This window comes from Berghia stephanieae, chromosome 4 (assembly GCF_034508935.2).
Source record: "Berghia stephanieae isolate SIO BIC M18660-M18661 chromosome 4, UCSD_Bste_1.3, whole genome shotgun sequence".
Classification (NCBI taxonomy): domain Eukaryota; kingdom Metazoa; phylum Mollusca; class Gastropoda; order Nudibranchia; family Aeolidiidae; genus Berghia; species Berghia stephanieae.
This window is the reverse complement of record NC_088363.1, coordinates 8,055,114-8,071,884: the sequence shown is the minus strand read 5'-3', so window position 1 is coordinate 8,071,884 and position 16,771 is coordinate 8,055,114. Positions and strand designations below refer to the sequence as shown.

Below are 16,771 nucleotides of genomic sequence, written 5' to 3'. Positions count from 1 at the left end.
CATTGTTTTTATCTATAATTTTATCCAACCATAATACCTTTACATTTCACATGGATTAAAAAAAAAAATATTTATTTATTTATACTGTCTACTAATGTTCTCAAAAAGTTCTCGATAATTTGTCAATTGGAGTCACCATGGGAACCATGTGAGTGGATAATTGTTTGTATTTTATTGCTATTTTAAATATTCATAATTTTTTGCTACGTGTTGTTTTGTCTCATTGCAAGTAACACAAGATTGTTACGTCATTTGATTCTCAAGATTAAAGTGGCTTCGAATTTAATTGCATTCTTTCTTTCTTTTTCTTTTTTTTTTTTTTTTTTTTTTTTTTTTTTTTTTTTTTTTTTTTTTCTGTTTTGTTGGGGTTTTTCTCTTTCTTTTTCTTGTTGTTTTTAATTTGGGTTTTTTTTGTTGTTTTTTTTTTTTGTTTTGTTTTGTTTTGTTTTTGTTCAAGCTCAAATACATTGGAATCCCGATAAAGATTGGTTGACAGGTTCTCCGTTTTAAACGGAAAACACTTACATAAAGAAAAGAAAATATTTGACCAACATGAGGTGTTAACTTTAAGCAGAACTTGACTTTAAGAGTGTTGACTTTAAGCAAAAGTTGACTTTAAGCAGAATTTGACTTTAAGAGTGTTGGCTTTAAGCAGAAGTTGACTTTAAAAGTGTTGGCTTTAAGCAGAAGTTGACTAAGCAGAATTTGACTTTAAGAGTGTTGGCTTTAAGCAGAAGTTGACTTTAAGAGTGTTGACTTTATGTAGGACTTTAACGGAGCCTTACCCCTATTTTGATAATTAAAATTGATCTGGTATTCAATTTGTGTTCATTCTTTTCTTGGGTATGAAAATATATTGAAATTTTCAAACCTTCAAAAATCAGACTGTTCAAGCCTCCAAGTTTTAGTTAAAATACAGCAAAGAACGTCTATCGCTAAGCGATAAGATTTGTATTGTTGTACATGAATACAACCATAGATATGAATAGTATTATGACCTTTAAGGTCAATTAATACAAACAACATGGAACCGCTGAAAACTGGAAACTGGAATTTGACGATGACACGATGAAAGATAGCGCGCTATTATATATAATTCGTTATAATAATTTCTTGTATTCAACGACGTCTTACGTCGTATACAAAACAAAAGAGAAAAGATTTTTTTAAAAAACTCAGTCGAAGATATAATCTCAAAGGAAAAAGAAAAAGAAAATGATGGTATTAATAACGACAACAACAACAACAATAATAATAATAATATAATAATAATAATAATAATAATAATAATAATAATAATAAATAATAATATAATAATAATATAACAATAATAATAATAATAATAATAATAATAATAATAATAATAATATAAAAATAATAATAATAATAATAATAATAATAGTTATAATAATAATAATAATAATAATAATAATAATAATAATAATAATAATAATATAATAATAATAATAATAATAATAATAATAATAAAAATAATAATAATAATAATAATAATAATAATTCACGATGAAGTGCATAAGATAAGATCAAAATGGGTCTTATTCGGCACTGAGAGATCTGAGAGATTGAGAAAGAGAGAGAAGTTGGAGAGAGAGAGAGAGAGAGAGAGAGAGAGAGAGAGAGAGAGAGAGAGAGAGAGAGAGAGAGAGAGAGAGAGAGAGAGAGAGAGAGAGATGATTCTGAAGTGGAGGAAGAAATGGAGTGTCAAGAATCAAGAGAAACTATCCATGTTTTACTCTTTACTCTATTGTTTGTATGGATTGTATCCCTTGTGTATATCGTGCTGTTTAATGTCGAGAGCGGCGGAGGCTGCCTGAAGCCCGGGATGGATCGTGAAACAATACAAAAACTGGACGTTTCGGATACAAACCCTTCGTCAGCAAAACAATGAACAAAGGAACGTATAAAACAAAATGTAGTGAGAATTTAAGCGTCTAATATTCCTGGGTTGTATTCCTCGTGTTTTGCTGACGAAGGGTTTGTACCCGAAACTCCCATTGTTGTACTATTTCCATCCGAAGCCTTTCCATTTCCACTTTTCTGGGGTTTTTTGTTATTATAAAATGAGTTGATGAATAAAAAGGCACGTCGATCCTGACCTCTGCAGAAAACATCGTATTGCTGTTCCTTGCATGAGCTATTTAGCTATTTTTTTAAAAATAATTTAAAATGAGCTTTTCTATAGCGCAATATCCACTAAACGTGCTCAAAGCCAGGCGATGTTGCAATTTTTTGGGACAGAGACAACGCTGTTGACGGCCAGGTACTCGTTTTACACCTGAGTACGGTGAGAGAATGTGAGTAAAGAGCCTTCTCCAAGGACTCAACTATGCGCCGAGCGAGGCTCGAACCCAGGACCTTCCGATCCGAAAGCGAGTGTCATACCACAAGACCACATAGCCGCACAGCTATTATGCGTACTACGTATATTTTTTGAGAGCATAACTATTTTATGAGCTTCTTCTTGGAGCATCTGCTATTTCTATGTCTTCTATGCCGTTGCACCACTCACGTCACTAGTCACTATAATACGAATGAAGAGACGAAGGATGCGGGAGATCATCATCATCATCAAGTACCAGGCCTGTTGCAGACATCGGCGATCATGTCCCTCCAACCATATCTGTCCTCAGATCTTCTCAATAGCTCGATTCCTGTTCCTCCTCCACCAATCCATCCGATTAGATTGTCAATGTAATCTATCCTCTGTCTCCCTCTTCTTTTCTTCCCAGCAACTTTACCCGTGAGTACAATCGTTTCAATTCCGTTTTTTTCTGTAAATATATGCGGGAGATAAAGAATAGGAAGAGAATGAGGCAAACGACGACAAATAAGAAAAAGATTTAAAAAGAAAAACAAAGCAAAATAAATTGAGCTTGTATATAGCGCAATATCCACTAAATTAAATGTACTCAAAGCGCTTTACAAAGGTTCCTGACCAGTACAACACATAACATGTAGAACGAGATATAACACCTGTTAAACTATGTTACATTTTTTCCCGACAGAGACAACGCTGTTAACGGCCAAGTACTCATTTTACACTTGAGTACGCTGAGAGGGTGTGAATAAAGAGCCTTTTCCAAGGACTCAATTATGCGCCGACCGAGTGAGGCTCGAATCCAGGACCTTCCGATCTGGAAGTGAGTTTCATACCACTAAGACCACATAACCGCACACACACACACACACACACACACACACACACACACACACACACAAAATTAAATGAAAAAAACAAAAACAAAAACAAAAAAAGCAGCTTTTTAAAATCCTCTCTGTATGGGATAAAGCCATGTCGTACTATTGTTATAGTGTTATATTTACGTCATGGATAAAGCTATAACGTACCGTAAGCTTACGTTCATAGCCATCAACCAACATGCAGTCGTTAGCCAGTTACTGCCGTACTCTGGAAAAACTCCTATTTTTAAATTTGGCCAGGAAATAATATCGATCGATTTAAATGACTCTCATCTTGGCAAAAAAAAACCCTCTCAAACCTGGGACTTCCACGAGAGTTTTTGCCAAGTTGAGGGTAATTTAAATGGGTCGATATTTGAAGGACGAATTTTCTAGCCAATTTTTTAATAGGAGTTTTTTTTTTTCTCCAGAATACGGCAGTCCTCCTTCCTCCTTGGATGGATGGATGGTCATCTCTGTAATAGTATGTAATATGAAAGCGCGTGCTTTTACAACGGTCTGGTTGGATGTAGGTAAAGTGTCAGTGTAGGGCTTGGGATCTACGTTACTTTTGTCACGTAGGTACGATGTGCTTGCTTACGTGTTTTATCCCCCTCAGCCCTCAACACTCTACTCCCAACCTCGAACACTTGGAAGTATCTTGGTCGACCAACAATCAAATGAATACCATACTTTGTATAACCTAATAGTAAAAGCAAAATAACTATGTGTTGGTAAACCAACAATTTCTTAAACGTGTGGATGAAAAGAATTAAAAAAAAAAAAAAAAGCTCGCATTATCTCATTTTAATTTTGATTTATTTATTTTATTTTATTTTTAAAAATTTTATTTAAAGAAACAGAAACATTTTAGCAGGTGCCGACTGCATAGAGAGAGAGAGAGAGAGAGAGAGAGAGAGAGAGAGAGAGAGAGAGAGAGAGAGAGAGAGAGAGAGAGAGAGAGAGAGAGAGAGAGAGAGATGGAAATCATAATTGGAGAGTTGCCAGATTTACTATTCATCCACAAAAAGTCCACTGTAACAAATTTTGTTATTTTCTTTTAGAATAAAATTTGAGAAAAATGAAACCTAAAATACCAAGTTGTTCTCAACTTCAATAAACTATTGATAAAAATCTATATTAATGAAAGGGAGAAGAGCTATCTTTGTTATAATTTGCAAAATTAAACGCGCCAATTTGTGAAATACGAAAAAAAAATATCTCAGCATAATTATTTGACTTCTAGGCGTTGCTATCTGGCCAACATAGCTTCTTCACTCTTCGTTTCCTCCAATCCTCTCCCTACCCCATCCCATCTCACTCACTTGAGGAAAAAAGCTGACACAACACACCTTCTTAGGTACTCATCTACGCCTCCAGAACCATCCCTCTATTCTTTACCATGATTCTATGTAGGTCACTGCCATGAGTGGGAACTCGGATATGATGTGGCACCGGGATTTCTGAATTATTATTATTTTTTTTAAAAACCTGACATAAATATTTCCCCAAGATCATCATTACCATCATCAGAAGTTCCGATTGAAAGTGAATGTGATTTTTTTCCTCCTGATCAGCAGGTGAATTAAAATTTTCATTATTTTTTTTTTTAAATGTATACCCAACCGAGTAAACTTGCACTGATACTAAAGAAGACATTTGCACGTACACAAAGTACAAAGTAACTGCCCCATTGTCAAATCGGATTGCGAGTCAGATCTGATTCAATTCTTTCCAGTTATAATGAAAGAATAATGAAGCTGACAGGAATTCAGAAAGTTGGATGGCAAGATACAAGTGCAACTCATTAACCTGAATTCACAAATGGTCTTGTGGCCTGTGTCAAGTCTATCTAAAACTAAAATCATCATTGGTAAACAAATAATGTCGCCATCTATATAGTATATAGCTGTCTAGATATTAATTATTCATAACATCACACTTTGGGTAGATAGATTGTCTTACCTTCTGCCCAAGGGCTTTTATTTGCCGTGACTGATTTTATACAGTCTTCAACATCAATGTGTAAATGCAATCTTTTGTTTACCAGTAGTAGTAGTAGTATAGTAGCTGTTATAGAATTGATGTCTATAAGTATAAGTTAGTGTCAGATGGGTTATGTTACGATAAGATTAGAATGCTCTGAACTCTGAATTGAAGTACAACATCGGCAACAACATTACATACCTTAATGTTTACGAAGTGATGTAAATAAGGATTAAAGTTAAATCTCATTTTCTAAATAATAAATCTTCCAGCAGAAACCATCCACATATACATGAATTTTGTGGTGCATTAGAATTAGAATGGTTTATTTTCATTTAAATTTGATTAAATCAATTTGTTGGCCTCTCAGTTTTTTACATTCAAAGTTCATCATCAAAATCCAGTACTTTATATATACTTTATTTTGTTTGTTTATTTTGATCGGTAGGTGCCTAAAGGTTTAATAGATCTTGCTCATTTGCAATTTTTCGATAATTGTTTTTTTATCTCACTAGTTTGGTCACATCATTGTCATATGTAGTTATAGTCCTAGCTTTATTTGTATTTAAAAATTATTTTATTTTCCATTTTTCTCTTGTTAACTGTGCCAAAATATAAACATCAGAATTAGGTAATAATTCTTTAAATTTTGTCTCCATTTTAAATTCTAGATTTTGACTGTTGTTCTCAAGTATTCAAAAACTCCTGGAAAACAAGAGTCTTGTGATACAGGATTCACGATGAAGATTCTGATCCTATTCGCTCTTTGGTTTATCGTGTCTTGTGTGCTCAGCCAAAGTGACACAGATTCCAGTGGAAAGCAAGGTGTGTGCTATTATGTGCTAAATAATTCAAAATTGGAATAAATGAAGCATTAAATGTGACCCACTGTCTCAAAATCGTATAAATTATATATATATAGGCCTATTACAATTATATAACCATATCATGGTGAACACAAACAAGCTGCTGGAATTTCAATTCCTGGCCTGAAACATGAAACTTGGGGGGGGGGGGGGGGGGTACGTTTTAATGGTGGATTATAAACACTATTTCTTGCAAAACCTTCAAAGTTCATATTTTGTATTATTTTATTTCTCATTTGGCTTTTCTGGTTTCTATTCATCCCAACAAATAATACTGTTTATAACTGTGGCTGGCAAATGATTACTGTAATGCTTTGATGATATTTGTTCAATGCATTGTCACCTGGAGTTTATTAAATGTCATTAGATAGCAACTAATTATTAACACATGGACAATTTGAAAAAAGAAAACAATGGATGTAAATATGAAATTAATCACCTTATTGCCACAGGGAGAACACCTACCTAACAAGCAGATTGACCAGCATCGGTCAAGTGGGCAGTCCAGATTTTTGTCTGACCCCGTTGTCCATCCAGCATGATTTTACAGTACAGCTAGGTTTGGGAGATCTGGCAGAAAGTACTTTGTCTTACTCTAGGGCATAAATGTAATGACAAGAGTTAAACAATTTCTGACACCACTGAACACTATCTGATTTTGATACCAAAAATTAAAGATACACCCCACCACTCTGTCATTCATGCCACTCATTACAGTTTAAAAGACTATCTGAAAACGTCACTTGATTTTTAAAAAAGAAAAAAGTCCCCAGAGTGACAAGGTCCAATGTTGTCCAAATTTATCCCAATTTTCTACAGTGTAAGCTCACTCGGCTCAAGCATTGAAAAATGGTTGTATCCTTGTATGAGTTACATCATAGGTCATAGGCCATAGGTCATGGCTCGGTTTATTTTGTTTTTTGTTTAGGCTGTGACTGTGATCGTCAGACTTTGGCATCACATTAGTTTTTATTTGACTGTGATTAGTTCATGTGCATTATTTAATTGGCCTTTTGGCATATGATGTCATTTGATAAACATTAAATTCCCATTGATGAATGGAAAACGTGACATTCAACTTTGACGTGGTAATTTCCATCAACTGTCTGATAGGTTTATGCAACATTTCCAAGACAGTTTTACCTATGTATACCACCCTCAGTTCCTGACTGGATGCTAATTTATATCTTATCATATCTCTTGAAAAGTAAAGAGAATTTTTTAAAACTCTCCACTCAATCAGAATCACTCAAGAAGTTGGAAAAAAGAAAATTTTAAAACTTTAAAAATAAATGAATTCCAACCATATACCCGTAACACAAAATCTGTAGTAGAGATACATCATTAATTTTCATAACAAGAATTAATTTTAAGGAACTCTTTACTTCCAGTTGAAAGCGATCTTGACTTGATTGTGGTGACTGTTGCCACAGAAGAGACGGATGGATTCAAATTGTTTATGCGATCAATAAAGAAATACGGATACAATGTCCAGGTATTTCCAATAAGATATAAAATATGTCTTAAGGTTTTTAAAAAAATTCTTGTATTTAATTTTCTCACCATAAACTTTTCTTTTTGGATTTGAAGTTTTGAAATAAAATTTCAAGCTGGGAGATGGCTTTATGGTCTAGTGATGATGTAACACTTGCCTTCAGATAAGAAGGTCCTGAGTTTGAATCCTGCTTTCAACAGCGCATAGTTGAATCCTTGGAAAAGCCTCTTTACTCATATTCACTCAATGTAATCAGGTGTACAATGCTTACCCGGCTGTTAACAGTGTCATCTCTGTCAAGGAAAAATTATAATATTGCCTTACAGGAGTCATGTCTGGTCCTACATGTTAAACGTTGTTGTTGTTGTTGGACATTGACCCCTAGTAAAGCGCTTTGAGCACGTTTAATGGATATTGAGACATATAAATGCTCAAGTTTAAAATAAACTCTCATAATGTACAAAATTGAAACCAATCAACAAAGAGTGACACGCTCTTCATATCAATATTTTTTAGGGATAAAGCCGCCGACTATAAATTTATACAGCACACAGTAGAGCATTTACCCCTTATTACAATGTCTTTTCCATGTGGCTCGGGACTTGAACCTAAGACCTTCTGATTCGAAGGCGAGTGTCATACCACTAGACCAAATAGCCGCACAAGTTTCAACTCAATGATGAAGGATTCACAAATGGAAAATGAATCAAATGGAAATATCAGTGGAAATCTGATTAGGATGAGATCAATTTTACCTCAGGCAAACATATTCTGTTTTTGTTTTATTTCTCCAAGAGTTTTTGGTTATCAAAAGAGTAAATGGGTGACTTGATACCACTAGACCAAATAGCCGCACAAGTTTCAACTCAATGATGAAGGATTCACAAATGGAAAATGAATCAAATGGAAATATCAGTGGAAATCTGATTAGGATGAGATCAATTTTACCTCAGGCAAACATATCCTGTTTTTGTTTTATTTCTCCAAGAATTTTTGGTTATCAAAAGAGTAAATGGGTGACTTGATGGCTTAGTCGTGTGGTGTTATGTGTTGTCACAAAAGTCTAGCACTGTTAAGCATGATCAGTGGCTGAATGGGTGACTTTGTGTCCTTGGGTGAAGCTATTAAGACTTTATCCCACTCGACACAGGTGTGAGTGAGTACCTGTCTTTTGGTGGATATTATAAAAGCGTTAGTAGAAAAAAGAAGGATGCCTAACAGATGACTGGAACGGAACTATATGCAATGGAAATATGGTACCATATAGCATGCTGGGGGGTAAAAATGAAACATTTTAAAGTGCATTGGGCATGGTAAATCCATGGAGATGTTCTATATAAATGTTCTTATTCAATTTTTAGTCATATCAGTCCTCCCATCCCTATTCGGATTTTGGTGGCTATATTGTACTAATATTGGTAGAAATTAATTTGAAATGACTTTTCAGGTATTTGGAACGGGTGAAGAATGGCGAGGTGGCACGATGGATTCTCTTGGAGGCGGACACAAGATTAATCTCTTAAAACAAGGGCTCAAAAAATTTAAGAACAGGGAAAATCTACTCATCATGTTTACAGACAGGTAGGTCTTTCTTGGATCATTTATAATGTTTGTTTTTTTAAATATAGTTTAATATTTTGTAGTTCTTTATAAGAACAGAGGCATTCTACTCATTAATAATTATGACGATGATGATGATGATAAAAATAATTATTAATAGTTTATTAAGACGATTGCAGTCTAGTTTAGATAATGACTTTCAGTACTCCATTATATCCAAGCTTATCAGTATTTCATGCAACCTATATTTGGTTGCTCTAATGTAAAGATTTGAACAAGTGTGTATGAAACGGTGCTAGACAAAGCATCTGAGGTTCGATCCCCAGTTGAGGAATACTGATTTTTTGGGATTTTTTTTCCCTTGTATTTTTCTTTCTTGCTTTGTCTGGCACTGTTTCATACACACTTGTTCAGATCTTTATCTCACACCGGTGCCTGCTCCCTTATTTGTCAATTTGGTAGCAAGAATTTATGCACTTTAATGGAGTTGGATTTTACTTGTTTTTGTGTGTTTGTGCATGGGTGTGCATATTGGTGTGTGAGTATGGGCTACCTTGCTTAATAATGGGACATTTGAAAATTGGACACGTAACTTGATATGACGGATAGTTCAAATTTTTTCTTGTTCCTGTAGACTTAAAGTCATCCGTGCGGCTATGTGGTCTTGTGGTAAGACACTCGCATTCGGATCGGAAGGTCCTGGGTTCTAGCCTTGCTCGGTGCATAGTAGAGTCCCTTGGAAAGGCTCTTTACACATTCTCTCACCGTACTCAGGTGTTAAACGAGTACCTGGTCATTAACGGTGTTGTCTATATTGGAAAAAAATTGTATGACGCCTAACAGGTGAATGGACAGATAGAGGAGTTATTCCATTATATATATTTATATATTTTCCAAAACAGCTATGATGTGGTGTTGACCAAAGGCCCTGATGCACTGATAGAGAAGTTCCTAAAGTTTAATGCAAGAGTCGTGTTTGGTGCTGAATTAACTATTTGGCCTGATGCATCATTGAAGGTATGAGAAATTTAACTCTCTTACAAAACATTAAACTATGTTGTCTTTATTTAAAATCTGTGGCATTTTACCACGGTGTCTGGGGTAATATTCTCCAGTTTTTAATCTTTTATTTTGAAATGAACAAAATGTTGTTTAAAAATGTTATAATAATGAACAATTAAATATTGAAATTGAGCTTTATATAGAGCATTATCCACTAAACGTGCTCAAAGCGCTTTACAAATTTTCACAGAAACAATTTGAAAGTTGAAATTGTTTATCATGAATCCTCCTTTAAGACATTGCAAATCTTTCAAAGTAAAGTAATAGGTAGAAAAAGGTAATCCTTTAGAGACATTAGGCCCATGGAGCCGGAGTTTATCCCAGGTTCTATAGTGTGAAACCGACTATAGAAATTGCTTGCTACCCTTTTGGATAGGACGCTAGTCCATCGCAAAGTACTTTCTGCAGATCTAAAGACCCAACTACCCAATCACTGCTGGATGGACAGGGGGTCAGAAAAAAATCTCAACTGCACCAGGGATCGATCTCATTCCCTTTGATTGTGAAGCGAGTGCTCTACCAACTGAGCTATCGGGACCCCCAAAGTTATTTATTGGCATCGATTTTTTTATCATGAAAGGAAATCAGTAGAAAAGTGCTAGAAGACAATAGAGAATAAAACCTTTCACAGTGATGGGGAGTCGAACCCATGACCCAACTGTTATGGGCACCTTCTTTACCTAGCCACGAGAGGAATGTTCTACAGTCGATGCTATCCACCACTGGTGGTCCCTCTCCTTTGTCTCGGGTACTTCTCCACTCCCTTCATTTCATGTTATTATCATCATTAAGTGTAAAGTAATGCTAAGCTGCTAGAAGCTGTGGACTGTTAAAAGTAATTTTAAAAAATCAACATGACCACTTCAAAAGAAGATCAAAATGCCAAACATGGAACGTATCGGGCACATAACCCTTCCTCAGCCATAACAACAAAAAAAAGCCAATGAAAACATAAATACAGTACTTAAGAACAAGTTGGATGGCAGAGGTCTGGTTTTAAGTCATGTATTTATACTTTCATTGTTTGTTTTTTTTTTTTGGTTGTTTGCTGAGGAAGGGTTTTGAGCCTGAAATGTTCTGGGTTTGGTATGTTGTTCTTTTTTGAAGCTTTTATATTCAGTTTCATTTTTGTTTATTCCTTTCAACATAAGTGCCTGCTCCACTCACTTTTCAGAATATAGATCTCTTATCGGTCTCAAACTTGAACAAAATTTTGTGGCTATGTGGTCTAGTGGTACGACACTCGCTTTTGGATCGGAAGGTCCTGGGTTTGAGCCTCATGCTCGGCGCATAGTTGAGTGCTTGGAAAAGGCTCTTTACTCACATTCTCTCACTGTACTCATGTGTAAAATGAGTACCTGGCCGTTAACAGCGTTGTCTTTGTCTGAAAAATTGTAATATTGCCTTACAGGCGTCATGTCCCGTCCTACATGTTAAATGTTGCTGTTGGCCAGGGACCCCTTGTAAAGTGGTTTGAGCACAATTAGTGGATATTGCGCTATATAAAGCTCAATTTATTTTTTAATTTTAAAAACTTGAAATGTCTTTGGAGATGTGTAAACACAATTAGTTTGATGAAGGTCTAAATTATTTGATCTTTTTATTCATTCAGGATAAATACCCAAAAGTCAAAGAGAACGAAAAGAGGTTTTTGAACTCAGGAGGTAAATCTTGTTTGTTTGTGTTTTGGTTTTTTGAATCCAGGAATATGTCTTTTAAGATATATGATTTATTGCTTTGGAATCACGAAAGGTGTTAGGTTCTCTAAACAGTTTATCAAATGATTTTTAAAAAAAAGAAACGATGTATGTTGTGTTTTAATAGTCCTTCAGAGCGATTTGGCTCAGGAACCAGAGTTGCCCCGGTTTCTTTAGTGTGAAACGGACAACTGCAATTGCTTGATACCCTTTGGATACAACGCTAGCCAATTGTAAAGTATTTTCTAAATCTAGATTATGTTATATGATAGTCCAAACATACTGCTGTTTTAGGTCATGATGTGTCCCGTTTTAGCTCTTTGAAAAGTTGGTTGCTATACAACACAAACATTTGTATAGATTAAAAGCAGTAGTTTTAATGATATGCCTATAATTTGTCTCAGAAAAATGTAAATGATGACTGGGTAAAAATAACCACAGACAAATACAGAGATAGTTGATGTTAGGATTGACAGAGTTAATGTCAATCAAATACCAAGATAATGTGTATGAGGATTGAGTGAATTAACAATAGTCAAATACCGAGGTGATCGGTGTCAGGATTGAGTGAGCTTACATCAGTTAAATACCGAGATTGTTAATGGTAGGACTGAGTGAGTTAACAACAGTCAAATACCGAGATAGTCAGTGTTAGAATTGAGTGAGTTAACAACAGTCAAATACCGAGATAGTCAGTGTTGGGATTGATTGAGTTAACAACAGTCAAATACCGAGATAGTCAGTGTTGGGATTGAGTGAGTTAACAACAGTCAAATACCGAGATAGTCAGTGTTGGGATTGAGTGAGTTAACAACAGTCAAATACTGAGATAGTCAGTGTTAGAATTGAGTGAGTTAACAACAGTCAAATACCGAGATAGTCAGTGTTGGGATTGAGTGAGTTAACAACAGTCAAATACCGAGATAGTCAGTGTTGGGATTGAGTGAGTTAACAACAGTCAAATACCGAGATAGTCAGTGTTGGGATTGAGTGAGTTTACAACAGTCAAATACCGAGATAGTCAGTGTTAGAATTGAGTGAGTTAACCACAGTCAAATACCGAGATAGTCAGTGTTGGGATTGAGTGAGTTAACAACAGTCAAATACCGAGATAGTCAGTGTTAGAATTGAGTGAGTTAACAACAGTCAAATACCGAGACAGTCAGTGTTGGGATTGAGTGAGTTAAGGATAATTGTATTGTTTTCAGAATTGTGTCAAATGTGTCAAATAATGACACATTATTTCAACATTTGATACCAATTCATCTAATGTACTCTTTGATTATCAATCCAGGATTCATTGGTTATGCGAAGGAAATTCATGACATTGTCAACTACCGTCAAATTGGTGATATGGATGATGATCAACTCTACTACACCCAGATCTTCCTGGACAGGAGTCTAAGGGTGAGAAATAACCCAGTGTTTGATTGAATTCCTTCATCACAAACTGATCAGTGTACAGTATTTGTGTATTCTGCTCCTACTGGAAAAACTCATATTTAAAATTTTGACGGATAACTTGTTTTTGATTTTTTGTAGTCCCAGGTTTGAAAGTTTATGGCAAGGTGAAGGTCATTGTAATGGGTAGACATTTGAAGGTTGAGAGGGAAGTACGAAGTTTGAGAGTTTTTGGAAAGGTGAAGGTCATTGTAATCGATAGCCATTTGAAGGATGGGAGGGAAGTACGAAGTTTGAGAGTTTTTGGAAAAGGGAAGGTCATTCTAATCGATAGACATTTGAAGGTTGAGAGGGAAGTACTAAGTTTGAGAGTTTTTGGAAAGGTGAAGGTCATTGTAATCGATAGACATTTGAAGGATGGGAGGGAAGTACGAAGTTTGAGAGTTTTTGGAAAGGTGAAGGTCATTGTAATGGGTAGACATTTGAAGGATGGGAGGGAAGTACTAAGTTTGAGAGTTTTTGGAAAGGTGAAGGTCATTCTAATGGATCAATATTGTTCAAAATTTTTAATACAAATTTAAAAAATATAATGACAGTGTTGTTCTGGCTTGGCGAGGGTAATTTTAATGGATCGATATGTGAATTATATATAGCATCTTCTTCTTCTTCTTCTTCTTCTTCTTCTTTTTCTTCTTCTTCTTTTTCTTCTTCTTCTTCTTCTTCTTCTTCTTCTTCTTCTTCTTCTTCTTCTTCTTCTTCTTCTTCTTCTTCTTCTTCTTCTTCTTCTTCTTCTTCTTCTTCTTCTTCTTCTTCTTCTTCTTCTTCTTCTTCTTCTTCTTCTTCTTCTTCTTCTTCTTCTTCTTCTTCTTCTTCTTCTTCTTCTTCTCTTCTCTCCTCCTCCTTCTCCTCCTCCTCCTCCTCCTCCTCCTCCTCCTCCCTCCTCTCCTCCTCCTCCTCCTCCTCCTCATCATCATCATCATCCTCCTCCTCATCCTCCGCATCCTCCTCCTCTGCTTCTTACCATTCCTCCTCCTCATCCTCCTTCATTATGTAGTAACCCCCGTTTATGGAGGATCACACTACATTTGACATCCTTCCATCTAGGAATAATGAAAAATCTTTCAAATCTCATCCCCCTGCAGCATGAGTGGAACATCAAGCTGGACAATAGATGTGAAATCTTTCAAAACCTCAACCATCAACTTGGTGAGTCATCATCATTCCTTGGTTTTTTTTTTTCATCATCTCGTGATTATTTGAAATTGTGGTATGATATTTGCATCTTAAATTGAAGCGGAGGAAAAAAAGAAATGAAAAAAAGTAGTCCTTCAGAGCCATACGGCCCTTGGAGCTGGATTTTATCCCAGTTTCAATAGCATGAACCAGCAACAGAATTTTCACTCCTATGCCTTTTAATCTATCAAGTTGTTTACCTTAATTTGGTAATAAAAAAAATTATTTATTAGCTTAAGAGTCACGAAACCCAGATAGAAAAATGCGTGTACAGCTCAAGAATATGGCCGTGTCACTGACTCAATTTGACCCAATTACCGACATGCAGCCCTTTGTCCAATGGTGATAATCCTGGTCTTGATTTTTGAAAATGTGTTTTCTGTGCTTATTGATAAATAAAAAAAAGTATTACTTCAGACCCGTTAGGCCCATGGAGCCAGAGTTTACCCGTGCTTCTGTAGCTTGAAACGGACAATAGCAATTGCTTGCTACCCCTTGGATAGGACGCTTGTCTATTGCAAAGTGCTTTCTGTCCGATCTAACAGCTACTCATTTATTGCTGGGTGGATTGGGGGATCAGAAAACAATCTCGACTACACCCTGGATTGATCATAGTTCCTATGCATGTGAAGCGACTCTTCTACCAACTGAGCTATTGGTGGTCCTTTAAATTTAAATGAGCTTTTATACAGCGCAATATCCACTAAACGTGCTCAAAGCGCTTTACAAGGGGTCCCTGGCCAACAGCAACACTTAACTTGTAGGACGGGACATGACGCCTGTTAGGTGATATTATAATTTTTTCGGACAGAGACAACGCTGTTAACAGCCAGGTACTCATATTACACCTGAGTACGGTGAGAGAATGTGAGTAAAGAGCCTTTTCCAAGGACTCAACTATGCGCTGAGTGAGGCTCAGACCCAGGACCTTCCTATCCGAAAACGAGTGTCATACCACATATGTCCCACTTATGTAAGGAGTATGTAAAGTTAAGTAACTCAGTGTTGAAACTTTTGCAGGTGTGCTGTCAAAACCATTTGCTTTAAAACGCATATAAATATTTGTCTATGTCTCATCTACTTTACAACAGATGAAGTCAGCCTGAAATATCAAGGAACCAGAAGTTACTTGTACAACCTGAAGACTGGAACGCGACCTATTGTCATTCACGGCAATGGGCCCATCAAGGTATCCACAAATCATCAAAGGCCTCGGAAAAATAACGAAATACCAAACACAACGTTTCGGTATCAAAAATGCTTTTTCAGCCTAAAACAAGAACAATATATTCGTGTATTCATGTTTTTATTGTTTTTGGTCTTGGCTGAAGAAGGGTTTTGGTCCCGAAATGTCCCGTGTTTGGTATTTTGTTGTTTGTTCTTAAGCTGTTATATTCATTTTTATCCATGAGTTTTTACACTTCACGGCTTCTAGCAGCTTAGTATCACTTCCTAGGTCAAAGTGGAAGGCAGTTGAACTCTGATTTTTTTGTTGTTGTGTGTTTGTATGTGTATGCCTTTTTAATCTAAGTATTTTTGGTTAATTATTTCACAAGATGTACTTTTGTGAATAATACTTTGTTTCTCCTGCGTTATCTCAATCATTATATATTTGTAGTCTTAACTTGGAGTTTATCCCAGTTTCTGTAGCTTAAAATAGACAATAGCAATTTGTTGCTACCATTTGTTTAGGATATTCGTCTATTGCAAGTACTTTCCACCAGATTCAACAGACCCAGCTACCCAATCAATGCTAGAAGAACAGGGGGGAGGAAGTCAGAAAATAATGTCGACTTTACCTGGGATCTATCTCGATCCCCTTTAGTGTGAAGCGAGTGTTCTATCAACTGAGCTATCAGGACCCCCTGATAGAAGAGAGGTCATAAAGTGGTGACCACTGAATTAAGCAAGTGGGTTTCACACAAAGACAATGGAATGATAATAATAATAATAATAATAATAATAATAAATGATAAATTGAGCTTTTATATCACGTAATATCCACTAAACGTGCTCAAAGCGCTTTACAAGGGGTCCCTGGCCAACAGCAAGACATTTAACATTTAGGACAAGACATGATGCTTGTAAGGCGATATTACAATTTTTTCGGACAGAGACAACGCTGTTGACGGCCAGGTACTTATTTTACACCTGAGTACGGTGAGAGAATTTGAGTAAAGAGCTTTTTTCCAAGGACTCAACTATACGCTGAGCGAGGCTCGAACCCAGGACTTTCCGATCCGAAAGCGAGTGTTATACCACAAGACCAC

General features: G+C 35.9%; 1 protein-coding gene across 3 annotated transcripts in view; it reads left to right on the top strand.

The window, feature by feature from the left end:
* The first annotated feature begins 4,484 nt into the window (after positions 1–4,484).
* Positions 4,485–16,771, top strand: part of LOC144969973 (procollagen-lysine,2-oxoglutarate 5-dioxygenase 1-like) — a 29,333-nt gene continuing 17,046 nt past the window's right edge. Inside the window, exons 1-9 of one of the 3 annotated variants that reach the window (XM_078909089.1) lie at positions 4,485–4,781; positions 5,859–6,012; positions 7,445–7,548; positions 8,996–9,129; positions 10,011–10,125; positions 11,783–11,834; positions 13,162–13,274; positions 14,411–14,474; positions 15,593–15,690. In XM_078909089.1, coding sequence (XP_078765215.1) covers positions 5,928–6,012; positions 7,445–7,548; positions 8,996–9,129; positions 10,011–10,125; positions 11,783–11,834; positions 13,162–13,274; positions 14,411–14,474; positions 15,593–15,690 — 765 coding nt within the window. In that variant the 5' untranslated portion in view covers positions 4,485–4,781; positions 5,859–5,927. Of the gene's footprint in view, positions 4,782–5,281; positions 5,302–5,858; positions 6,013–7,444; positions 7,549–8,995; positions 9,130–10,010; positions 10,126–11,782; positions 11,835–13,161; positions 13,275–14,410; positions 14,475–15,592; positions 15,691–16,771 lie in introns of those variants that run through there. The other 2 variants (XM_078909091.1, XM_078909090.1) reach the window with 2 other exon arrangements.